The sequence below is a fragment of the Vespula vulgaris genome, chromosome 7, assembly GCF_905475345.1.
Source record: "Vespula vulgaris chromosome 7, iyVesVulg1.1, whole genome shotgun sequence".
Classification (NCBI taxonomy): domain Eukaryota; kingdom Metazoa; phylum Arthropoda; class Insecta; order Hymenoptera; family Vespidae; genus Vespula; species Vespula vulgaris.
The window spans coordinates 1,720,001-1,747,986 of record NC_066592.1 but is presented as its reverse complement, the minus strand read 5'-3'; the positions used below and the strand labels follow the sequence as shown (position 1 = coordinate 1,747,986).

Below are 27,986 nucleotides of genomic sequence, written 5' to 3'. Positions count from 1 at the left end.
AGATTACAGAAATTCAAGACATTAAATAAATAGAATAGAAGTAACACGACACATAGACAAACGTTGTTTTCTTTTCTATCATGAAGAAGCAAAGAATAATTATATAATAATAATGATTCATAAATAATTTAACGAAGGGTGCAGATAGCCGTTTTCTTTTTTTCTTCTTTCTTTTTCCTTGCCGTTAAACTTAATATTGTCACATTTATAATAATTCGATATTCAGTTTATTTGATATACCCAAAGAAAATACTATTGTGAATAAACACATAGTAGTTCGTGTTCGAATACTATTAAGTTATTTTTTTTTAATTTAATCATACGTGTAATGTTGGGTACTGATATCGTATAAAATTCTTTTCTTAATATGCACAAAAATTATTGAGACAATTTTATTGATGCCTTTTCTTTCTTTTTTTTTTTTCCTTTCATTTTTCCATTTTTCCACTATTTTACCGATTGTTTATAGAAAATTAAAAAAATGAGAAAGAAAAAGAGATCAATAATAAATATAAATTTTAATTTCGCGGCTTTTGCACCCTTCTTTTACTTAAAAGCTAACCAATAAATATAAGTTCATTTCACCATTTTCACGAATCGTCGAACGGGCACGTCGAGGATATTCCACTCTTCAGGAATTAATTATAAGTACTTTTTTTTTTGTTTCCTTTTCTTTATCTTTCTTATGTTTTTCTTTAAATATATGTTCTTTTTTTTATATCTATATTTCAAATCGGTGGCCGAATTATCGAAAAACTTCTTTTATATATTCTGCTTTGTTGGCTTTATTCTTTACTATTGACGTAATTTGTTACATATGTTCAAAATTTTATATTCTTTTCAAGATATATTATCACACTTATATATATTTTTGTGTGTGTGTTTGTATGTAGGAAACAAGCTTTTATTTTTTTTTTCCTGAACAGTTAAAGAATATCCGATCGACGTGAATACTTTTTTAAAATCCTTCCTCCGTTTACAATAATAAAATATTTTTCATTAAAAGCGCATAGTATGTGTTATAACCGAGAATTTTTTTCGGCACTACATATTATTACATATTCACAACAATGTTTACAACAAGATCTAGGCGAATTTCATCGAACATATTATTTCGAACATGCTATTCACTACAGTATATATCTATTTGTTCGAAATTTTTTAGTTGTTGCTATAGTTTTCTTTTTTTAATCTTTTTTAATTTTTTTTCTTCTTTTTTCTTTTTTTCAATTTTTTTGGTAGAGTGTCTTTTTTCTTCTTTTTTAATTTTTTTTTTTTTTTGTTCCTTCATCCATTTATTTTTATTTCCATTACGCTCAATTTCATTTCTCGTTTATTGGACATTTCCTGAATTTTCTTTCTCTCTTTGTTTTTTTTTTTTTACCATTCGTTGCTTTTTTGTCTTCCTCTCTTTTTTATTTTGTGTTTTCTTTTTTGGTATTTGTTTTTTTATCTTTTTTTTTCTTTTGTAATAAGAAAAAAACAAAAAATGAAAAAAAATAGTAAAAGAACAAAAAAGAACAAAAAAAAAGGAACGAAACCTGTTTCATTTTTTTTTTTTTTTTTAAAAGATGGTGTAGCAACGCACCACATGAGAAAGAGGAAGGTATAGATGTAGATAAATTAAAAATAAATATAGACGTAAATAAAACATAGGTGTAGATAGATTAAAAATAGATACACATATAAATAAAATAGACGTAAATCAAGAATGTGAAAAATAGATGGTTAGATAGATAGATAGATTAATAGAAGAGAGACACAAGTAGAAAGGAGTTCGATGATTTTCGCCACTACTATGGTGTAATTAGATTTACATTTGCCTCTTGCGTCCCATGTTGCAAATCTTGAAATGGCAGAGGCTCAAATCTACAAAAATATGAAAAAGATATTAAATATACGATTTTATATATATATATAGTGTATGTTTAGATATATGTACATGGGTGATTCAAGTTTTTTACGTCAAACTACGCTAAAATGTTTTACAAGTAAATCTTGGATCAACCTATATATAAAACTATTATAAATTTTCTACGACTTAGTATTAAGAAGGATATCATAAGAATTATAATAATTTAATCATTTTCATTATTTAATAATTATTTAATAATTATTATCATCTTTTTAATTATTTTTTTTTATTTTAATGAAATTTAATCAATAAGTATATTATAGAAAATTCTTTTTCTAAATTGAGACTTTTTAAGATGGCCGATTTGATTCTATATTTCTGCCCATTCTATCTTTAAAATTGGGATTAACCTGACAAATTAATTTCCGATAATTAATGTCTGATATTACAATTGTTTCAAATGAAAAGATAAAACGAAATATTGCGAAATTTAAATTAATCAAAACAATAGAAACGTTTTTAAAACATTACTAAATATGACGGCAACGATCGATTTGGCGCCGATTTTATTAATGAGAGAAATAGTAATCAGATCGATCATGGGTATCGATCGATCGTTTCCGATTTATTACGTTCGTCTAAAGGGGATTGTCGTCCTCGTCTTCGTCCTCGTCGTCGTTGGTTCAGTAACGTCATTCATTCGTGGTCACCCCCCCGAGAAATGTCAATTGGCGTCAATTAATTGCCCATTCGTCTTCAATTCTAATCGATTCGACGAAAATAATAATAATATTCGACGAAATAGTAATAATAATAATGATGACGACAATGACGATGAGGACAAAAAATGACGATGATGCTGCTGCTAATAATAATAATCGTGATGGTAATGATGATGATGATGATGATAATAACAATAATAGTAACAGTATTATAAAAATTATTTTACTTAAAAGCAAGCCAATGATATGTTTTCGTTTGAGACATTTTAATGAAATTATTTTTCAAAGAATCAATTGAGATCAAGATAACGCATAAGAGTATGTTTGTATAAATTATAACTATCGCCATCATCATTTTCATCATCGTTGTAATCATCATTATCATCACGTCATCTTATAAATATGGAATCGATTGAATCGGCCGTTTTTTTTTTTTTTTTTTTTTAATTTATCGTTCTCGTTTTACCAAGAATTATCTCTCTTATGATCAGCAAATTATATATTAATTTAATTGGAAAGTATTGGTTCTCCTTTCATTAACAACAACAACAATAATAATTATGACAATAATAATGACGATGGATCTCTTGAATTTGTCTCTTAGAATTCTTCAAAGTTTCTTTTTTTTTTCTGACAATAAAAACTTTTCTATCTTTCTTTACGTATGATATAAGAGATAAGAAAAGATACGAAGCAGAAGTTAAGAAATCGAAGTGTCGGCTTGTTAACAAGATCTTATTGAATAAAACGATCGTTAGATCAATACTTTTGCCCCCATGCAGATTTATACGTCAAACACTTTAATTATAATAGATCATAGATAATCCACAATAAGTTTTTACAATTGATACAGCTAACTGTATTATTATTATTGTTGTTGTTGTTGTTGTTATTAATATTTTTTGTTATTATTTATTTATTATTATTGTTGTTATTTATTCATTTATATATTAAAAAGCAAACATATGTTGATCACAAGTTACTAAATGTTCTTTGTCGATGTTTCGTGAAATTCATCAGATTCATTGAATGATTTTAGTATTCCTATTCGTTAAAACACATATATATATTTATTTATTTATTTATACGTAAAAAAAAAGACAGAGGTAAAAATGATACTTGCAGCTAGTTCGTTTCATAGAGCCTAACGGTGCGTGATGCACTATCGCACTTGGTACTGGAAGTATTTCTGCGTCATCTTGTGAATAATCGTTTTGAGGCAAACGATGATCTCTTGCCTTTTCCTGTAACATTGCCTGAATCGTTAGCTGCTCCTCTGTCAATTCTCTTTCCTGTTCCATTATTTCTTGTTTTCGTTCCATTAGTTCCTTCAATCTGTTTACTAGGAGCTATAAACGAAAAGCGTATTAAATATCAAAGTATTGTGCAATACTTTTTCGATTGAAATTAACGGGAGGGAGGGGGAATAAAATTACATCTTGCATAATATGCCTTTGGATATTTATTTATGTAATTTTCTTTTACATATTTAGATTGAAATATTTAAAGAAAAACATTAAATCTACGAACGGTAAAATAGTTAATTGATCGGGTGATCAAAAATACGCGTTCGACTACATTTTTTTTTTTTTTCCTTTTCTTTTAAATGTAAAATTAAAAGGATCTAATTCTCACCACACTCTCTGTATCTTCGGCAAAGTTATCGTTAGTGTATACCATGTCTGCCGGTAAAGGATCCCGGTCAGCATGTACGACAACGGTGCTGTAGACCAGCATATATGCAACGAGATACGAGCTCGTCATTACTTCAATGACCGTCGTTTCCTGTAAAATGAGAAAAAAAAATGATGATCCAAGACTTTATTTTTTTTTTTATTATTTTAAATTTCATTTAATTGTCATTTCCAATCTTTATTAATTTGAAAATCAATCTCGAAGTTTTGTTATATCTTAAGATTCTTATGTATGTTTCTAAAGTATCTAATTCTATTTATGGTTATGTATGAATCTATTTGTATCTACGATACGTATGAATATGCATGCGTGTTTCTTGTGTATGCGTAAGAAAGAAAGAATGAATGAATGGAATGTCGACAACGATTGTATTTGAACAGTTACGTTGAGTTTCAAATGTTTTAAATGAAGGAAAGAGACAAATGTTGTTTGTTTTGTAATCTGGGATAAATCAATATCACCAGAGACTTCTGTCAGATTTATTTTCAATTCTTTTTCGTCTCTCTATCTGTTCTCTTTTCAATTTCTTATATCATCGTACATGTTTTCCTTTTCGCATCTTAATAAAAAAATCAATACCATTCGACGTTTAAATAAATTTCATGTAGCCAAATAAAGAATCGCGGTTAAAAGGAAAATCGAATGAAGTGTTTTATATTTTTATAGTATTTTATATACTGCGTCTGTATGTGTTATAAGCGATGCAACAAGTGAAGAAATTGTATATTTGTATAACGAAAACTCATTTTAATCTAAATAAATATTATTAATAAATAAAATAACATAATTATTATTTGATATTTTTTAATATCACAAAATAATTTGATAAAATATTATTTGATATTTATCAAGCTATTCTTTCAACATAGATTTCAATTGTCTCTTTGTTCTGTTTTTCTTTTTGGCCTTCTTTGATTATTATTTTCTTTCTTTTTTTTTTTCGATACTAAATAGCACAACGAAATTTAATTCAAGTTGTATAATGATAATTGTAATATGTCTTTTATGTTTAATAGTTTCATCAATTATTTGATAATGCAATGGTAAAACTGTTACGTTTGTGTAATACATCGTTGTGTAGTACATCGTTTGACGTAGGAAATTTGTCCCTCTCTCTCTCTCTCTCTCTCTTTCTCTGTCTCTCTATGTTGCATAACTAATATCTCGAAATTATTCTGCGCAAAGCATAACTCTCGGGAGCCTCACATTTAGCATAACTTCCTATTTCATTACGTTTCTCAAATAAGATTCTCTAGGAAAGCACATTATTCCTTTGACAACTAACATGTTCTAAATTATACGTGGGAGATGTAATTATCTTTACTTTGGGAAATATTAATTACCCTATCATTTGAATATTTCGTATTGTTTCGGATTCATCTCGTTTGTTAGTCATTAATAAAAAAAAAAAACAAGAAAAAAGATCGGATAATTTCTCTTACGTTTCACGATTATCTTTCTAATGTGAATAATGTAAAAAAGCATAGATACACACACGTATACATGCAAGCACACAAAATACATGCAAATATATATATATATATATATATATATATATATATATATATACATATGTATATAGGAAATATTGCGATAATTTATCGAGTTCGGTGGATAATCCACGATGACCCTGTCAAGACTTCGTGAATTAATTTAATTCACACTTTTTTTACAGGTTTATTGTACTTTGAATCTTGATAAAGTTATGTCAGAGAATATAGACGAGAAATAATATTTTTTTTTTTTTTTTTTATAATAAACGTATTTAAAATCGACTTTGAATTATGCAATATTGACAAATTTCATTATACAAATCTATACTCGTAATTAGCGGATTCGCAAATCCTTTTAATGATTATCTTTCTTTTTTACGCGACACATTTATAAAAAAAAATATTACATAAACTTTTCACGATACAATATATGTGACACAATTGAAAACACACAATGGAGAAACCAAAAAAAAAAGATATAGTTAATATTATTTTTAACGATATACTTAAAGCCAATTTCGTATTATGCAATATCGATAAATTTCATTTTGCGATTTGATGTGAATCTACGATTTTATTTTTTACTTCTAACGCTTGAAAAATTTTTAAACGATTATTTTTCTCTTTTTTTTTTTATAGCGACATATTTATAAAAAATATTGCATAAACTTTTCACGATTAGAAATATAAGAAATCGAGGAGAGATCAATGAAAAAGATAAAAGAAGAAGAAGAAAATAGAAAAGAATAACGAAAAATTTTACAACAATTTAAGACGATCTCATTTCGATAATCAATATCGATTTCTAACTCGCTTCTCTTTTTTTTATTTCAATTTCTCCGATTTCGTTCGTACTCTTTTGTCTCTTTTTAGATATCATCTCCGATTTCTCAGCTTTTATCCTTTTAGATTCATGATTTCTTTTCAAGACGTTATTATTATCGAAAGATTCACGACCAATAATACGCGAGAAGACGCGAACTTTATTATTCCGATCGGAGTTAGATAGAAAATTGTTCACTTTAATGATACACGTTTGATGTCTTTTTCCACTTCGGAATGAAAAGGAAAGTTTTAGTAATAAAAATACGTTATCGATCTCACGAATGCAATATCGAAGTAATACGATTGACGAATATATAAAAATTATTACTATTAATAAAATTTTATATATATATATATATATACACATATATACATATACATATACATATGTACATATATACATATATATTTATGCAAGTTCATCGAAAAGGGTTAAATCAGCAGTTAAAAAAATTTGACATTCTTTTCTTTTCTTTTTTTTTCCTTTTTCACTTTTTCACACTCACAAATATCACCAATTTGAAAATTTAATTACAAAGAAAAAAAAAATAATAAAATTGGTCGATTTCCCGAAAGACGACAATAATAATAATAATTCCAAAGTTTCTATATAAAACGAAGCGAATAAACGCAAGAGAAAAACAAAAGCAAATAGAAAAAGAAGAAAAAAGAGAAAAGAAGAATCGTCCTAAAGAATTCGTCTTTTTTTTTCTTTTTTTTAAAGATAAACCACTAAAACTTTGCTTTCTTGATCGGATGTTTTTTCTTTTTTTTTTTTCATTTTTTGACAATTAGGATATATAATTTCCTACCTTGTTTATTCTCGAAATATGCACTCTGGATCTAAGCTTCTCGTGCCACTTGATGATATATACGTTATGTATATATCTATCTACCAATATATCTATTTATATATCAATATAAATATTTATATAGTTGTGACACTTTTTTTTTCTCTACTTATCACTTCTATGTACCTCTGTAGCTTATTTATTTTTTTTTAATTTTTAAAATTTTTTCTCTCTATTTCTCTAGTTTTATTTATTAATTTTTTTTTTGCACAGGTTTTTTTAATCTCGAAACTTTTTGTACGACACGATGCGTATTCGAAGAGTGAGCCGTGAGGGCTGTTGCACCCTCTATTATACCCCAAGCTCGAACCTTCCACCACCATCCACCATGAACATCCCCTCCTTCTCCTCCTGCTCCTCCTATTCCTCCTCCTTTTCCTCCTCCTCCACCTCTTCCTCCTCCTCCTCCCTTTCTCTTCTTCTTCATCCTCCTCCTACCACCTGTAGGTTCGAGCACGTAATACGAGGAGACCGGATAGTGAAACATACCATCCTCTTTCGTCGAAAGAGTACGCCTACACATTGTAGCTCACTCACTTACCCCTACACATTGTAGCTTACTCACTTACCCCTACACATTGTAGTTCACTCACTTACCCTTACAAAGGATCAACCCTACTCATTTCTAAATCCTCTTATTCGTATATTTGCATTTGCAATGCAAATATTTCGATGAATTCTAAGAGATGGTGGTTGTGATAACACTGATCGTTATTGTATTTGTGCCTGTGATCGCGATTTTTGGACTAGTCAAAACAAATACTTTTTTTTTCGTGGATTTTTTTCTCTTTTCCTTTCATCTTCTTTTTCTTTTTCCTCTCTTTTCTTCTTCTTTTTTTTCTTTTTTTTTTTTTTTTCGAATCGTTGTATTGTTGTCAAAGAAAAAAATAGTATATAGTTCCTTTTGTGTGCGTGCATGTGTGAAGTCGGTCGGAGAAGTATCGAATATCATTAAAAAAAGAATAAAATAAAAAATAAAGGAAGTATACTTGATTTCGATCGGTATTTTTTTATATCGCTATTTTGTATTTTATATTTAGTTAAGTATTATTTCGAAAATTTGTAGTGATGGAGAAAAATGGTTAGAAGGTTTTTTTTTTAATGGAGAACCAGCCGATCAAGATGTTTAAAGAAAGATATATTTGTTCTTTCTTTCTTTTCTTTTTTTTGTTCAATTTGTCACGCGTATAAATCGATTAGTTGTCCAATTTTTATTATATATTACACATACATAGAAGTACATATGTACTTATGTTTCCGTTCCGTAAATGATAAAAATCACGAATGAAAGGGCAGATCGAAACGAATAATCCGACCATTAACGACATTCGATACTTTTCTGGCTGGCTCTATTCAAAAGCTTTTCTACTATCTTTTTTTTATTTATGAAACAGATGATTCGAATATATTTAATTAATGTTACATTAGAAAAAGAAGGAAAAAAGAAAAATAATTTATCTCGAAGTAAATGCATCGAAAGTTTTCAAATCAATTTTCGTAGCCAAGGGAAAATATATTCGTTTTACGATAATTTATGATGAATTTTCATCGGTGATATTAAAATGTAGATGAGCAATGTCATTTTAAAATAATGTAACGAACGTTCCAGGTTGTTGTTATCATAAGAATAGAAATTTTCTTAAGCTTCGAACTCGTTTATAAATCTTATAGGTGAGGAGAAAGAGAGAGAGTTAAGAAAGATAATATTGTCATTACTTTTTTCAATTAAAGTTACTAACTTTTCCATTTATCTTACATCCACGTCAATTTCTTCTTTGTATACATTTGTACATATATATATATATATATATATACATATATATATATATATATGTACATAGGCTGATCTATAAGTCAATCAACAGAAATCAATCAACAGAAGTGTGCATTATTATTATAAACGAGTTTCAAGTTAGAAACAAATAATACATATAACATTAATATGAAAATATTACAACAACGTGTTACTAAACTATATCGAATGTTGAAAGTATTTTTTTTTTTTTTTCATTTTCAATGAACAAATAAGGTTTACTAAATCTTATTTATATACGACTTAACGTTTGTACAATACGTCTGTTTATAATAATAATATATCTTTGTAAACCGAGTTATGATTGACTATATGTTATTGACATTATTTCGCAATTGAAATCGTATTTCTATCAGTTCGTCTCTACTTTTCGTCATGACCTATCCGATGAAGATACCGACTTATTTTTCGTGTTATAAAATATTTCTTTGAATAAAGAAATATTGCTATTACTTCTGCTGTGTTGCTACTGTTTCTACTGCTATCATCGTTGAGGTGGTATTCGTAGGAATCAGAAGAAGGAAGAAATTCGAGAACGGCAACAATAAATAATTCTTGGAGTTCACTCGGTCGAATGGCTATCTGTCATTTCAACGGTGTAATTAAGAATTCGAAAACGCGTCACACGGTTTGTCACGTGATTTTCACTGAACACGTGAAAAATTAATTGTGAAGATTTTGACGCGAGGAGTTAATATATTATGAAATTTTTAATTGATTTAAAATTTTAATTATTCCTTTCTGGGTCTTCTTCTTTCTTTTCTTTTTCTTTTCTTTTTTCCTCGAAGAAATAATTGTTAATCTTTTTACGAATTGTGTGTGTCTCTCTCTGTGTGTGTGTGTGTGTGTGTGTGTGTGTGTGTGTGTGAAATTAAAGAAAGAAAAGAAAAAAAGAAGAAGAAAAATATTGGTACGCAATATTAAGAATGGTTTCGAAGTAACGTAATGCATAAAATTAGCAATATGTCTGCCATTGTTTGTCAATGTTTCATTGCCATTGAGCCAGCCAATCAGCGCATTAATTGATGATAAGAACCCCTCGTTTTATAGAGAGAGAGAGAGAGGAAGAGAGGACTTTACGGTTTATTTTATCACCGTCGTTTGTTCCTTTTTTTTCTTTTCTCTTCTTGTTTTCAATTTTCGAGGTATGTTACACGCCCGGCAAAATGGCCGATCTGTATACTCAAACTCTGGCTTACGTACTATAATGTTCTCGATAATGTGTGTGTATGTGTGTGTGTATATATATATAAATAAAATTCTTTCCTTTTATTACTTTGTCACAAATAACAAATTCAATTGGTAGTCGATATTAATTTTTACTGTTAATTAATTTGTTCAAAGAAAAAAGAAAAAGGAATAAAAAGACGAAAAAGGACAATATCATACCGCTAGCGTTAATATTTAGATCCACGTGACTTTAAAATATTGATTTGTTACCTAAGATGACGGTGGTTGCTTATTGATCCGTGTTAATATTTGAACGAATAGGACGAAAGGGAAACCTTATCGAATTTCTCTGCAACTTAACGGTTTAACGGTTTAAACTTCAGCGTTACGTAATTCATATTTTTACTTTTTCTATTATTACAACACCATAAACTAAGCATGATTGAAGTTATTATTGAGGAGTTTAACGTTGAGCATTCGATTTATCCAAACGGATATTATACGAGGGCGTAACGAATCGTTTCTAATCTGTATATCATGATTACGCCGGATGTAATCGAGAATATATTTAAACATATATACACACACACACACACACACACACACACAGAGAGAGAGAGAGAGAGAGAGAGAGAGAGAGAGAGAGAGAGAGAGAGAGAGAGAGAGAGAGAGAGAGAGAGAGAGAGAGAGAGAGAGAAATTGCAATCTCATTTGGGAGCACCAATCGCAATTTTACGAGTTGAAATTAATTACGTAAGAGACAAGAATAATTTCATTTATAATGAATTACAGGGTAGATAATTCGACGATTAAATATTTTTCCATTTAGGTATAGATCATATTATACTTCGTATCATTTGTTCTTTTTTTTTTTTATAAATGCGTACATATTTACATATGTACATACATGCATATATGCATACACATGCATACATATCTTTTTATTATAATGCTTTCGAGTGCTACTCTTATATGTATTATATATATGTATATATATATAATTTTTTTTAACACGCGTTACATATTGTTTATATGTTTCTTCTTCTTCTTTTTTATTTTTTATTTTTTTTTATGTTTTGTTTTTTCTTTCTAGATCATGGAGGACGAGGAAGATGGAAAACCGTTCGCAATCGAACGAGCAAAGTCCGGCCGTGCGAAATGCAAAAAATGTAAATGTCCTATCGAGAAGGATACAATAAGGATCGCGAAATTAATTTCGAATCCTTTTTCGGAGGGTTCGAAAATGAAGGCATGGCATCATGTGTCTTGCATTTTCGAGTTATTCGCGAAACAGAGAGCTACGACTAAGAGAATCGAAGATCCTGAGGTGGATATTAGTGGATGGGATAATCTTCAGGAAGAGGACAAAAAGATTGTCCTTGAGAAGCTTCAAGAGTTTGAACAATCCTGTAAGTTATTTTATCTTGGATTTTTTTTTTTTTTTGCTTTAATGAACCATCGAGTGATCTCGATGCCCGGAAACAAATTTTCCATGAATTGTTTCAAATTATTTTATTCCTCACTCTTCAACTTTATCCTTGAACTTCGATTAAGTTCGTATCGGACGTGCCCCTTATTATTATTATTATTATTTTATTATTTTTATTATTATAAATATTATTGCTACTAATTTTTATTAAATTTTTCTTATTTTATTTTCGTAAAAATATATCGAAGATATCGTCGTATCATTTAATGGAAACATCATCGTTATATTTGACTATGTTTAAAATTGATTATGACGTAATCATCATCGTGTCATCATCTTCACGATATTGGTAAGAGATTACTTCGTAAAAAAAAAGAAGAAGAAATAAAAAAAGAGAAACCGAAAGAAATGAAGTTTATTTAAGTTAAAAATTGGTATCGTTCGAAGAGAAAGATAGAGAGAGAGAGAGAGAGAGAATCTCTTCGATGTATATAAAACTTCCGATCACATTTTCCTATTATTATTTGCTCAACTATCGATAAATACCGATAAAGCGAGTGTGTTAATTGACATAATTAAATCAGGATACTACAAATTATGACTATCAATTTTCTTTATAGAGACATATGTTCGTATCCACGGCAACTACTGTCTTTTCTATCGGCTTTGTTGAATGCACTGGAACGAGAAAAAAAGAGAGAGAGAGAGAGAGACAAGATTGACGAGTGATTTATACGGCTGACTACCGCCATTTTTGTATCCAGTTCGCAGATTATACCACTGCCCACGGTGTATGCATGAAAAATAATAATGCACTATTATTTCAAACGATTAACCGTATTTGTTCGAAGGTCCATAAATTTAAAGACTATCGATACTGTCCTTCATTCTTTTTTCTCTTTCTGCCTCCCTCTCTCTCTCTCTCTCTCTCGCTTTTTTCTCTCTCTCTCTCTCGCTTTTTCTCTCTCTTTCTCTCCTTTCGTCTTTCTTTTTCTTTTTTCTTCTCTCTTTTTTTTTTTATCAATATAACAATATTTCATTTTTATTTTTACATTTCGTGCGTTTTTGATTTAATTGGAAGAAAAAGAAAAGAAATTTATCGTTTCGCTCATATTGCTATTTTTCTTTTTTTACTTACTTTTTTTTTTCGTAGATTCTTACAAATCACCGAAAACGAAAACACCATTAAAAAGGAAAAGAAATTCTTCGGATGGTCAATCAACAACAACGCCGAATAAATTGGAGAATGAAATCGATAACGAGACGAAATCACCGATGAGAAAGAAAATATCGAAAAAATTAATGGGATCTCCGGAGGATTCTAAGAATTATTCAGACGATTCCAAGACGGTTAATCTCGTGGAATCTAAAATGGCCTCCGAGTTAAAGATACCAACAAAGGACGATCTATTTCGCGAATTTCGACGTATTTGTGCGAATGTAGCGGAGGTCGACGCTTACAAGGAGAAAACGGCGATCCTTAGGAATATGTTTATTCATGGATCGTCCGGTGGTAAGTATATATATATATATATATATTTTTTTTTATCCTTGTAAAAATAAAAAATAAACAAAAAAGAAAAAAAAATTTGGGCGAGAGAACGATCATATATTTCGTTCCTTTACAAAAAGGGAAAGCTATACAAAGGGAAAAACGACAAAAAGAAAAGAAAAAGAAAAAAAAAACAGAAAGTAAATGAAAGATGCTTTGGGATCTCCATTTGTCTTCGCGCTGAAATAATTAATTACCGACCGACCTACCGACCGGTTTTCACAAGTGTGACGTCGAGGAATGAGAAAGAGAGACGGACCGTGCTCGATTAATTAATTAATTTTTCTTAGAAAATACGCGCGGCCATCTTTTTTTTTTATCTTTCCTTCTTTCTTCCTTTTTCCTTTTATTTCTTTATATTTTAAAAATAAATATTCGCTCAAATCGAAACGCACTTACGATCGAAAAACTAGAGAGATTTCTATTTAATATTATTTCGAAATTTCCCGCTCTTTTCGTCCAACCATTTTCGTTCGATGATGTCGGCCATTTTATATCAATACTTTTTCTCTCTCTTTCTCTTTCTCTCTCTATTCAATGATGCGTCATCGTCTAAGAGAAGTCAATTGAGAAATACGAGAGAAAAGTGTGAAACGTGAGATATGGTGGGAAGAAGAAGGGATGGTGGGAAGGGGGAGAGAGAGGGAATGAAGCTATCAATGAAGCTATCGACTTTACATTGGCCGCGTAAACATACTCGTAGATTCTTCTCTCTCTCTCTCTCTCTTTTTCCTACTGTCCGTCTATCTGTTTCTCTCTGTCTCTCTTTCTCTTTCTCTATTAACAAACTGTCCTTCTCTGTCTTCCGTTTAGTTTTCTTTTCCTTTTTTTCTTCTCATTCATTTACTTTCTATAGTTCGTAGAAAGTTATTCCTTTCTCACGTTCTTCTTTCCAGATATATTTCTTCTCTTTTTCTCCTTTTTCTACTTTTTTTTTCTCTTTTAAGTTTTATTATTTATCCTCAACCGATTGCAATCATCTTTGTACAAATGATTTTGTTATTTTGAGAAATCTTTTTCTCTCTCTCTCTCTCTCTCTCTTTCTCTTTCTCTTTCTCTATTAACAAACTCTGTTCTCTTCCGCTTTTCCGCTTAGTTTTTTACTCTTTTTTTTTTTTTTCATTCATGTACTCTCTATAGTTCGTAGAAAGTTACTTCTTTCTCACGTTCTTCTTTTGAGATATATTTCTTTTCTTCTTTTTTACTTTTTCTTTTTTTATTAGTTTTATTATTTATCCTCACGTTTGCAACCATCTTTGTACAAATGATTTTGTTATTTTGAGAAATCTTTTTCTCTCTCTCTCTCTCTCTCTCTCTCTCTCTTTCTCTATTAACAAACTCTGTTCTCTTCCGCTTTTCCGCTTAGTTTTTTACTCTTTTTTTTTTTTTCTTTCATGTTCTTTCTATAGTTCGTAGAAAGTTACTTCTTTCTCACGTTCTTCTTTTGAGATATATTTCTTTTCTTCTTTTTCACTTCCTTTTTTTTTTATTAGTTTTATTATTTATCCTCACGATTGCAACCATCTTTGTACAAATGATTTTGTTACTTCGAGAAATCTCTCTCTCTCTCTTTCTCTCTTTCTCTCTTTCTTTCTCTGCGAGCTTAATCGTACCGCAGATGAATTCCTTAGAGCGAATAAATATGATACCGGAATCGGATACAAGGAAACCATTAATCAATCGACCGAATAGACTAGCACCGCCGCGATTCACCACCACACTTAGCACGAATGGAAGATTTTTTTGCGGGGTTATCTACTGTTACTCGCGTCCGGCCGGTTGGTCGGCCAGCAGGCCGGCCAATCAACGAGGATATTCCCTTTTTTTTTCAAACGGAAGCTAGAGTAAGGTCTTCTCTCTTGTTTTTTCGTTTTTTTTTTGTACTTTCTTTTAATCTAAATCTAATCATTCTACGACGCAGTCCACTCGTTTTACACATTTTTTCTTTTTTTAATTGTCGAATTTCTTCTATTTCTCTATTATTCTATCGCTACTGCGTTGATATTCTTTTCTTTTCTTTTTCTTTTTTATTTATTTTTTTTATTTTTTTTGTTTGTTAAAAAACTGCTTTTTATAAGAATAATTATTTTTTTTTTTTTGTAAATATTGCATCGATCAGTGGAAAGAAAATCTACATGATCGAATTTATTATATATACAAGATCGAATTAATAATAAACATTTTTTGTTAAATTATCTCAAGCATCGAGATAATTTCTTTTCTTTTTCTTTTTTGCATAACGAACAAAGTCGCGTCCTTATTTTGTAATAAAAAGTATTGTGTCGATTAAACGTGGAAAGAAATAGGTATGTCTGTGAATTTAGAAAGAATTTGCGAGAGGAGGCGTAGGCAAAAAAAGGGAAAATGAGAAAAAGAAAAAAAGAGAGAATGGACGGAGTAAGGCGTGTAAATGCATAACAATGAAGAAGCAATCATTCCTCGTACGTTCTTACCGGTGAATGGTTTTTATCAATGACCTTTTGTACGCGACTTGCGTAATGACAAATCTGAATCGCCACTTGGCTACCTCAATGGATTCCCCTTTTTACGTGAGCTGTTTTACGGTCGTTATACTTTACAAGACGGTAAATCAATTTTTTTTCTTTTCTTTTTCTTTTTTGGTTTTTTGCTTTTCTTTCTTTCTGTTTCTTTTTCTTTTTTTTTCTCTCTTTTTTTTTTTTTTCGTGAATACGATTGACGAAGAAAACAGAAGGGTGCTTTCAATTATGTATTACTAAATCTATAAAATTAAGTTATCATTGAATTTATGATTGAATTACTTGTCTGCCATTAAATACATTAATTATATTGTTTTAGAAAATCAAATGATTTTTCAATTCTTTTTTATTATCATTCGTTAATTAAAAAAAGAAGAATTTATATGTATCTATGTACGATGTATATATGTATTTATGTATATTTGAAGGAATAGTTATAAAAAAAACTAATGAAATATTGGAACAAAATTATGTTTATTACAAAATTATATTATTTCGAATTCATTGAAAAGTTTAGACGAGTAGACTAATATCATAATCAACCGGGATAACATTTTTTGTTCAAAGATTGCGACCTGATTTATTTATTAAATTTTTTGATTGTTTTATTATAGTCAGATGATAAAATGATATATATCAGAGTTAAGTGATACTGGCTTGTTAATTGATTGTTTACTCATTTTTCTATAATTTTATTTCTCTCTTTCTCTCTCTTTCTCTCTCTCTTTCTCTTTCTGTGCGTTACACTTGACCCACTGTGTTTACCATGCATCCTATCGTTTATAAAACTTTCCACCGTCAAAGAAATGCGTTTTCCATTACGTTCTTTTTTTTTATTATTATTATCTGACTCGTTGAAATAATAATTATAATGAAAAAAAAAGAAGAAAATGACGGAATAAAAATTTGTTGATGTTTTTATCAAGAGAGAGAGAGAAAGAGAGAGAGAGAGAGAGAGAGAGAGAGAGAGAGAGAGAGAGAGAGAGAGAGAGAGAGAGAAAAATAAAAAAAAATAAGTTTTGGACAACGCGTCAAGTGCGATTCTCTTTTATTATTTTATTATCGATTCGAATGTTTCGTTTTCTTCGTTCTTAATTAATTAATAACGATTAAATCGTTAAAGTTCATCGATGGGGGATGAAATATGTGATTTGTAGGAGTAAAAACGAATGCGAAAAAGCTAATTAAATAATTAACTACTTAACGAACGAAAGAAAGAAAGAAAGAACGCTAATTATCGTTAATAATAATATTAATAATAACAAAAATAATAAATTATTCAAATAAAAGGAATAAATACTCACTCTTATATAAATCGAAACACTATCTCTTCGTCGTCAAAGAAGGCTCGAGAAACAACCCTTTTTTTCTTGTTCACACCCTCCCCCCCGCACAACACACAATAATTAAGTTTTCAACGACGAAATTAACGTTATTAACGTTATAAGTCACAATCCAAAAAATTATATTCAATACATGTAATCGTAATAATAAATAATAATCCAATTAATTATTATCTTCTTCAAATTGTCGTTCAAATAAAACAAAACAAAAGGAAAACAGAAAAAGAACAAAAAGATTCGAATAATCAAAAATTCAATTTAATTATTATTAACGTCTATTCTCAGTCTATTTATTCACTGGATAAGTCATCACTGATCGATCTATAGATCGATCCTTATTCTTTATCACTTTTCTCCTTCTTCCTTTCGATTGATCGATCCTTAAATATTAAAAAAAAATATATATATATTTGTATATATATATATGTCTTTTTTTTTGGCGCAGGATAAAAATGAAAGGCTATTTTTATTTTAATTTATTTTCTTGTCGTTCTTTTTGTTGTTATTGTCGTTGTTGTTGTTATTTTTATTTTCAATTCCCTTACGTTAATAACGATGGGATATAAGACTTTTCGTGCACTTCACAATCACTCTTTTGCGACTATTCGTTCTTGAGGCATGCCTCTCGTGTCTTATAAGCTTCGTATCCCCCACTTAATCAACTTCTTTCGTTTGTAAATGTTGATGACGAGCCCCTTCTTGTGCAGCCAGCTTGGCTCCAGACTATCTCCTACTACTACTATTTTCTTTCCCCCTCCCTCCCTCCCGCCCCTCCCTCCCTCTCTCTCTCTCTCTCTCTTTCTCTCCTTTTTATTTTTGCACTTCTTCATTTGACGAGCCTTCTTCGTCAACGTATGTATGCATACGTACATACATACATATATATATATAGATATATATTTGTAATAATAATAATAAAAAAAATATATATAATGCATAAAATCATCTCGCAAGTGTCGAATTAATTAAATACAGAATAAAATAAAATAAAATAAAAGCAATGAACACGAAATATCTTGAAATATGAAACAAAAATTTCTCTCTCTCTCTCTCTCTCACTCTCACTCTCACTCTCTCTCTTCTCTCGATGATTAGCTATCTATTGTTAGAGTAAAATTTACGAGTGAAGAGAACGTGCTCATCGAAAAACTTATTTAAAAGGCAGCAATCGTACACCGGTCTTCTTTTCTTTTTCTTTTTCTTTTTCTTTCTTTTTTTTTTCGATTGCAAAAGAAGTACGATAAAGTCGACGATATAAATCACGATAAAGTCGACGATTGCGCGAGAAGGAACGAGGATCGTGGCGCGATGTTGCCCACTCTAAATAGGCGAAATTTTGATAAGAAACTTTTTTACTCGTGGCTTGCTAGTGATTTTAAACTTGTGTGTGTGTGGGATCTTAACGAAAAACAAAAAAAGAAGAAGGAAAGAAAGAAAGAAGGAAAGACAGACAGATAGAATAAAGTAAAAATAAAACGACCTTCGTTTTACTATTAAAAAAGTGGGGAGAGAAAGAGAGAGAACCGGAAGCGAATAATTAGAGCTGAACATTTTTTGTTTTTGTTTTTTTTTTTTGAAGAAAGTGATTTCGATTAATAGTTTTTTTTTTTTTTCATTTACAAATTTCACTTGAATCTTTTCTCCGAGACAATTTTTGTATCTTTATTTTAATGTCAAAAAATCGTATACGATTAAAAAAAATATATTTCTACATACGGTATTTATTACCAAGCGAAAAGAGGTGGAACAGATTTTTTGAAATTTTTTGTTTATTATTATTATTATTATTATTATTATTTTTTTTTTTTTAATTTAATAATTAAGAGTAATAATAAGACGATGAAATATAGTAACGTCATTGGGTTTCTCTACGAAACGATTAAAAAAATTGTAGCATCAGAAAAAAAAAATATTAATCATCAATAATTTTAAATATATTAGTAATGTGCTGAGATCAATGACGTTATAACGAAAGATCGTAATACACTTACGCAATAATCGTAATATTCTTAGCTTGAAAGGCAACATGGAAGGAACGAAGTGATCGAAGATGAACGCTGTTACAAATTCACATTTAATCATTGGCCGATATCCAAAAATTTCTTCGGATAAAACGTCGAAGATACCATACATAATGGCCTTAATGTATTTATCCAAAAAATATTATTATATTTCGTCTTATGCTAAGAATGTGTCTAAGAACCTTCAAACGCATTTTACATTTATTTATATATTTCTTCATAATAATAATAAAATAATGAAAATAATAAAAATAATAATAAAAATACAGATACAGATACAAATAAACAGAATAATAATAACGATAATAACGATGCTAATAATAATAATAATAATAATAATAATAATAAAAATAGTAGTAGTAATAGTAATAGTAATAATAAAATAATAATAATAATAATAATAAAAATAATAATAATAATGAAGAGAAGTTATATATGCTAGGATCTTGTCGAAGAGATGAAGAAGGAGGAATATAAAGAGGAAGATGGCGTAGGCGTGATAAATAATATTTGCGGGACGATAAATCGTCGTCGTCTTCTCTGAAAATATAAATGGGAAGCGGATTTACGCCTTATGTTATACATACGTAACGTTTATATGTGTATAATATATACGTGTATATATATTCAATGTAATACTTGGATTCTCATAAAAAGATACATTCGAAATACTTTTCTTTTTTTATTTTTTATAATACGAAGCAACGAAGAACAATTTCTGGTAATAAAAAAAAAAAAAACAAGAAAAGAAAAGAAGATATGTATACTTATATAGTGTATATGTATGTATATATATTTTGTTTCTTTCAATATTGATTCGATTTTGGAGATTTTTAAAATTTTCAATAATATTTCTTGACAAATTGATATTCACGAGTAAGGGAATATGAGCCTTATATAGTCAGCCAAATGAGTATTAATAGACTGTTTCTCTCTCTTCCTGTCTCTCTTTCCCGCTTACTTAGTTAATTAATTATTGAGAATTAGATATCGATTATAGCAATTATATGTCTTACGTAACACAATATATATATATATATATATATATATATATATGTGTGTGTGTGTGTATATGATTATTAAAAATTTTTATCTCATAATAAATTTAAAAACGCGATTAAATTCGTATTACTCGGAAAAAAAATATTAATTACATTGAGTTTCAATAATTATATTGATTCGATCATAGGACAATTTCGTTCATAGCGAGATTCGATCTATAAAAGTTCTTTTGAAAACGAGAAGAAAATAGTTGTGGAATTGAGCAGTTTAAGCGTGTTCTGATAATGTGATAATATCAGGATTTTTACCAGCAAAAGTTCATACGATAAATCGCAAATTTAACAGCAGTTTGATCCTTCGAATCTTTCATCAAAGGATTAAGAAAGGCACACACACACACAGAAACGTAGCATATAAAAATACACATACAGGGATGAGAAAACTTTTCTAGCAGAATTCTCATTTTCGTCCTATCGACATAAAATTTACATATTCCAATCGAGATTGGAAAATATTTCAAAGGATAAATTTATGCAGATAGGACTATATCATTATTATAATTATCATTATCATTATCGTTTTCATTATCATTTTCATTATCATTTTCATTATCATTTTCATTCAATTATCATCATCGTTATTATTAAATCGAATATCTTTTTCTGTTGTTGTCTCATCAATTAGTGTTCTCGGTTTTGCAAGAATAGCTTTTTTTTTTTTTCTTTTACGATAATGATGACGATGATGATATTAACGATGAAAAAGACACTAGATATATCTGTTGCTATGCCTGACTAGTGATAGGAGTCACTACTACTACTACTACTACTACTACTACTACTACTACTACTACTACTACTACTACTACTACTACTACTACTACTACTACTACTACACTACTACTACTACTATTACTACTATTACTACTACTACTACTACTACTACTACTACTACTACTACTACATTACTACTACTACTACTACTACTACTACTACTACTACTACTACTACTACTACTACTACTACTACTACTACTACGTTAATGTATTTAACACCAATTCATTTCAATTTTATGATTAACACTTACGACTTCTATCAGGGCTATACTCTCAATTAATTTTTATTAAAAAACAATAGAAGATATTTACGTGGCTCTTTTTATATTTTCTTTACTTTAACTCGAATATTTTAAGCTTGATCCCTTTTTAAATTTCGACGTAATAGATTAATAAATAAAAATAATACTAATTTTCCTATTAATTTTCTATTGGAACACACTATTACGTACGCACACGTAAAAGAAAAAGAGAATTAATATAAAAATAAATAAAAAGAGAATTCTCTTTTTATCGCTAACCATTCAACAATTTTTGACAGTGTTATCTGTCAATGATCGTACTCGATTATTAATAATATTCGAGTCGTAAGGAATTTTGAAGGGGAAAAAAGAAGGAATATATAAAAATTCATGGATTGCGGCGTGCCTGTGGAATTCATGTGGAAACAGGAATCGCGTGGATGGACATATATTTCTTGCTCGTTCGTTGACACGTAAAATCTCTGAACTAAAAATCTCTTGCCATATGAGAAAAATTTTTCGATGGCATATTTCGGCAAGATTATCGTATTTGTGATAAAAATTATTGTTTTAGGTTTAATTGTTATTTTTATATCGAAATTTTTCATTCTCTCTCTCTCTCTCTCTCTTCCTCTCTCTCTCTCTCTCTCTCTCTCTCTCTCTTTCTATCTCATTTTCTTTTTCTTTCTCTCTCTGTCTTTTTGTCTGTCAGCAAGTCTTTTTGATCAAGAAAACTTTCGAACTCAGAGTTGACCTCGGACAATCTTTAGAGCGCGTGCACGAACGAACATGCGAAGTTATTAAATGTAAGTGTGAAGAGACAGAGAGAGAGAGAGAGAGAGAGAGAGAGAGAGAGAGAGAGAGAGAGAGAGAGAGAGAGAGAGAGAGAAAGAGAGAGAGAGAATGCTTCGTCATCGACCGTCATCATAATGCGATTTATCGTTCATTATGTTTATACTAGTCTCCGCAATGATTTTCTCATTTTATGATTCGCCTTCGTAATCCCCATATGTGTGTGTGTGTGTGTGTGTATGTAATATATATATGTATGTACGTACGTACGTACGTACGTACGTATGTATGTATGTATATGAGTACATATATGTGTATATATGCGTAGTTCGTCGTAGATAAAAGAAAAGAAAAAAAGAAGAAAAAAAAGGATAGAATTAAAATTTTTTTCTTCCCTTTTTTTCTAATTTCATAATTTTTCAAAGAATGCATTTTTATAAAAATATTTTTTCGATCTTCGTAGAAAGTACAAAGGTTACGACTAATTTTGTTCTTGAAATATGAATGAAAGGAGAAAAAACACGAGAAAATCAAAATGGAATGAAATTATTCACGTTGATTAAAAAAGAAAAGAAAGAAGAAGAAGCAGAAAGGAAAAGAGAAAAGAATTTATTTCTTTTCTTTTTCTTTTCTAATTTTATAATCTTTGGGAAAATGCATTTTCATAAACGTTTTCTCGCCACCGGTAGAAAATTCAACGATTAGGTCATATTTTGTGTACGAATTTTGAACGGACACAACAATGCATTGTTAAAGAAAAAAAAAAAATTATAAAAACCAGGGAGAAGGAAAGAATTCATTCATTTCTTCTTTCTTTCTTCTTCTGTTTTTTTTTTTTAATCTTTTAATTTTTTCGAGAAGTATTTATATAAAAAATTTTTTCGGCCCCGTAAATAAGTTCAAACGATTAGGCGACTGATCTGATATTCGAACGGAGGAAGGAAATAAAAAGAAAAAAAAAAAAAGAAACAGAAAAAGATGAAAAAAGATAGAAAAGAAATTGAAAGAAATTGATTACGTAGAGAGCAAGAGAAGTAAGAAGAAAAAAAAAGAAAGTTGACAAAAAAATTACATTTCGCGAGGACTATATCTCTTGGACACCGAAATGAAGTCAGCATCGTCAAACCATTTTCGACTTTGGACACTTTCGGTATTCGTATTTATACACGTTTGGTAGAATTCTAATTGCTGCCTCGTTAATTGAATTTTTTTTTTATCGAGCTTCGAAAGACAGAGAGAGAGAGAGAGAGAGGAGAGGAGGAGGAGGAGGAGGAGGAGGAGGAGAGTAAAAGAGAGAAAGAGAAAGATGTAAAGACGTACTTACTTATGTATATCTTATCTTTGGTTCGAACTCTTCGTTCTCTCGGTCGCTCGCCTTCATTCTCATTTTCGCATACGAATATTTAACGAATGAAGTAGAGTACGAGTGAGAAACCGTAAGATTAAAATAATAAGAGAGAGAGAGAGGGAGGGAGGGAGGGAGGGAGAAAGAGGTGAGTGTAAAAAAAAGATGAGAAGAAAGAGAACACATGTCGTCATTTCGATGAGGTCAACCCCACGCGAAGATTACGAAGAGAAAAAAAAAGAACACGAAAATAAAATAAAATAAAGTAAAATAATGTAAAGTAAAAGTAAGAAGAAAAGATGAACGATCGATTTGAAAATTGAATCCTTTAAAATTGAGCCTTATTTTCTTTTCCTTTTTTTTTGTCTAACGTCGTTCCTTCTTTTTTTTTTTTTATAGAAAAAAAAAAGATTGAAAAAAAGGAAAGAAAATTTGCTGTGAAATAATCTTTCGGAAGAATCTCGAGTGGATGTTCAAGATAAAACAAGAAAGAAAGAAAGATGAAAATAAGAAAAATAGAAGAGAAGAGGAGAAAAAAAGGAAGAAGAAAAAGAAAGACGAAAATAAGTGTGACGCGTGTACGTACATGTATACATACGAATGTGCTTCACACATAAACGAATGATGAAAATATGAAAATATATGGGGGTAAAAAAAAAGAAGAGAGAGGAGAGAAGAGAAAAGAAAAGGAAAAAAATTATTATAAAACGCAGAAAGCGACAAGCTTCGTACGATTATCGCATTGAAACTCTATCGATCAATGACTTTAAATAAGACTTGCTTTGTGATATCCTTGACCCGATATCGTGTTCGATATTTCTCGCGCTCGTTCATTTCATTTTTTTTCTTTTCCTTCTTTCTTTTTTTTCTTTCTTTTTTTTTTTTTTTTAATAAAAAACTTTTGTTTTTCAAATATTTCTTCTTATTTCTTTCTTCAAGTATATTCTTCGAAGATGAATTAGAAAAAAAAAGAAGAAGAAGAAGGTAATATTTTTTTTTTTTCGAAAATATGAGATAGAGGAAAAACATATTGCATCTCACTTCCTTTATTTTATTTTATTTTCTATTTAAAAAATTTCCCCTTTCACTCGTTCTTTAATTTCTACTCGTTTTTATTAATTTGACGAAACAGAAGAATTTTCGTCAAAGACAACGTACAACAACGTTACGTACGAATCTCGAATGAATCTCGTCTCTCTTCTCTCAACGACGAGAAACGATCATTATTATGTGGCACGAACCGGAGAGCAATCTCCCGCTCTTTGATTTCGTCACACTCCGAATGCGATTAGATTCTGATAGAATGTTTATTTATCAATATTCACGCTCCGTCGCTTCTTCTGCGATTTCTTTTACTTCTCTTCTTTTTATTTTTCTTCTATTTTTTTTTCTTCTTATACTTCTTCTTTTTCTACTTCTTTTTCTTCTTCTTATTCGATCTCGATAATTTCTTTTTAACATCGTAAATTTCACGATGGACCTCGAAAAAGAATGTCGTTCGTTTCATGTCTATTCTTCGTACAAATTAAAAAGAAAAAAAAAAGATTATTATTATTATAAAAAAAATTAATATACTCGAATTTTTCGGCTATTTTTAATTTTTATCTCTCTTTCCTTTTCCTTTCTTTCTCTTTATATATATATATATATATATATATATATATATATATATATATAATAAAGATAAAATAATCAGTACGACGATAAATATCCTACTTTTATATGCAGTCGATCGATTAATTATTTAATCCACGAAATTTGTGAAAATTTAATTATTCGATCGTAGGATTGATCGAATTCAACAAGTTTATTATTTTATCGATATATTTCTCGCTAGACGTTTTTTTCAATAGAAAAATAAATAATTTATATAAAGACTAACGAGGACGATAGGAATAATTCTAATACTTATATTTAACGATACAACGTAATCTTTAGGAGTTGTTCCCGAGTCAGAAAAATTTTGGATAAATGAAAAAAAATTTGTTTTCTCGTACGAACGTGTTATTATCGACCGGTCGCGATAACGCCTAATTGAAAACATTTTATTTTTCATTTTTTTTTTGCTCCGTTTTATTACTTTTCTTATTTCTTTTACACGTTACACGTATTTCTCAAACAAGCTTTATTACATCCAACGAAAAAGAAATGAAACAAAAAAAAAACGAAGAGGAGAGAAGAAGAAAGAGAGAGAGAGAGAGAGAAAGAGAGAATGAAAGGATATAAATGTGCATTTGATCTTTGGGGCGTTGTGTTCAAAACAACATATTAAAAACGATATATAACAATATTTACAGAACAATCGATATTATACATACCTATTTACTTATAAATATTAAATTAATCAACGACAGGTCCACCATGTTTGTTGATTATTAAAAGACGAAACATTTGTCGTCTTAATTTTTTTTTAATTTTATTTTAACAATCGGCTCGTAAAAATGCGCATCGTTTAATTGTAAAAAACTTTCGCTTTCCTATCAGAAGTTTTAAAACTTGTTTGTTTTGTACGATATTAACCCCTTGTTTTTTTCCTTTTATTTCTTTTTTGTTTATTTTCTTTCTTCTTCTTCTTCTTCTTTTTTTTTTATTTTTTTCTTACCCTTTGAACGGAAATAGCATTCATTAATGAGATGCTAGTCTTTTGATCTTCGAATGTCAAGCCAATAAAATAGTCGTCGCTTTGACTCTCACCACTATGCTCATCCCCAATCGTCCTTTCTTTTTATTTTATTTTATTGTATTTTATTTTATTTTCTATCGTCCAATGTACGATTTCTATTGATATGCGTATGTAGGATAAAAGAAGTCTCGTTAAAAGGGGTTTGTTTACGCGTGTCAAACTTTCACCCTTCATTTTTATCTCTTCTTTCTTTTCATCCCTTTCTATCGTTCTTTTTCTTTACATTCTCCTTCTTCTTCTTTTTTTTTCTTTTGTTTCTTTCTTTTTTTTTAATTTTGCAGACGCAAACTTTTTTCAATCTACTCTAAGAGTAAGCAAGTACTTAATCACAATTGATTCTAATATTGTCTGGAGATGCACTCACCTTTTTCGATTTCTCATTTAATGAAAAACGAATCGTAAGTGATTAAAAGGGGTGACATTTTAATTCCAGATTGGTATTAGATGAAATGTGTGGGAAGATTAGTTAATTATCTTCCTTTTTTTTATCGATGTATTTATTTTATATATACATATATATATATATGTATATATATATGCGATTAAAAAAATATACATATAATTATGTATATGAATATTATATATGTATTATCTTTATTTTATTTTAATATACAATATAAATATTTGTACAAAATACTTATTGTATATTATATATTATATATTATATTTGTTTTATGTATGTATATATATATTATGTAAAATGTACAAGTATTCAAGCAAATTGACAATTAAGTCAGCCAGACGAAATGTCGCCGACCAATTATCGCGTTCGAATTCACTTTCAAGATACGAAATTATCTATCTAACCGGCAGTTCGATCATCTGTGAAATGTATTCACCCTTTATTTACTTTTCTCTCTTTTTAACCCTTCTCTCTCTCTCTCTCTTTCTTTCTCTCTCTTTCTTTTTCTTTATAGAGTGGCAACTTCATGGGGGAGAGGGAAATAAATAAAAAAAAAAGAATAGATCAAACGAATCGAGCAAAGTTACGAGACTACTTGTTAACAAATTCGATCGTCCTTGGAATATTCTTTCTAGTATATAGTACTATCTGTAATATATATATATATGTATGTATCATTCTTGATACAATGATAACATCAATTAGATAGATCTACAATTCTAGGTATCGATCTATATGATGTAATCCAATCGAAAAAATATGGAAAGAGAAACGTACGATCAGAACGAACAAATAATTTTTTCTTTTCTTTTTCTTCATTTTCTTTTCAAGATAAAGAAATCTCGAGAATTTTATTTTGATAATCAGGAAGATTTAATCGCTCGGATAATAGAAAGAAAATTCTAATATCCTAGTTATCTCATTCCTAATTATCTTATAATCAAATAACGTATTATACGTATCTTACGTATCTTTTATTACATCTGACAATTTTACTCTTCAAATACGTCCCGGCGTTTATGAAAATTTATTCAAGGGAATGAAGAAATTATGATACCTTTGGGAAACTTACTTTTCAGACATGAATCCTATTAAATAATAAACGTAACGATTAAAGTAATACTTTGATTGCTTCATACTTTTTCTTTTTTCCCTTCGATTTCACTTTTATTCGAAAGATCGTTGAAAAACATGAAACACAGATAGACAGACAAACAGATAGAGGGAAAAACAGAGAGGGAGAGAAAGAGAGAGACAAATGATCCTTGTGGGATGACAACCAATCGTTGTTTTCGTAGTTAGGGGCTCGATTTTTTCACCGAATGACCTAAAGGAAGTACTAACAGATTGTCCTCAGTGACAAATACAATGATAGAGACAAAGAGAAAGACAAAGAGAAAGACGACAATCGGAAGAT

General features: G+C 29.4%; 2 protein-coding genes and 1 long non-coding RNA gene across 10 annotated transcripts in view; 1 reads left to right on the top strand and 2 right to left on the bottom strand.

Moving 5' to 3' along the window:
- The window catches only part of LOC127065086 (uncharacterized), a 207,544-nt gene that overhangs the window by 111,090 nt on the left and 68,468 nt on the right, over positions 1–27,986 (bottom strand). The window lies entirely within an intron of this gene.
- LOC127065072 (DNA ligase 3) overlaps positions 1–27,986 on the top strand; it is a 48,735-nt gene that overhangs the window by 1,339 nt on the left and 19,410 nt on the right. For 6 of the 8 annotated variants that reach the window (XM_050996953.1, XM_050996952.1, XM_050996948.1 and 3 more), the window contains exons 2-3: positions 11,518–11,833; positions 13,007–13,366. In XM_050996953.1, the coding sequence (XP_050852910.1) occupies positions 11,521–11,833; positions 13,007–13,366 (673 nt within the window). In that variant the 5' untranslated portion in view covers positions 11,518–11,520. Of the gene's footprint in view, positions 1–11,517; positions 11,834–12,101; positions 12,203–12,473; positions 12,645–13,006; positions 13,367–27,986 lie in introns of those variants that run through there. The other 2 variants (XM_050996955.1, XM_050996954.1) reach the window with 2 other exon arrangements.
- The window catches only part of LOC127065084 (uncharacterized), a 62,698-nt gene continuing 34,753 nt past the window's right edge, over positions 42–27,986 (bottom strand). Inside the window, exons 3-5 of the mRNA XM_050996975.1 lie at positions 4,213–4,362; positions 3,701–3,926; positions 42–1,869 (exon numbers count right to left, since the gene is read on the bottom strand). Of these exons, the coding sequence (XP_050852932.1) occupies positions 1,814–1,869; positions 3,701–3,926; positions 4,213–4,362 (432 nt within the window). The 3' untranslated portion in view covers positions 42–1,813. The remainder of the gene's footprint in view (positions 1,870–3,700; positions 3,927–4,212; positions 4,363–27,986) is intronic.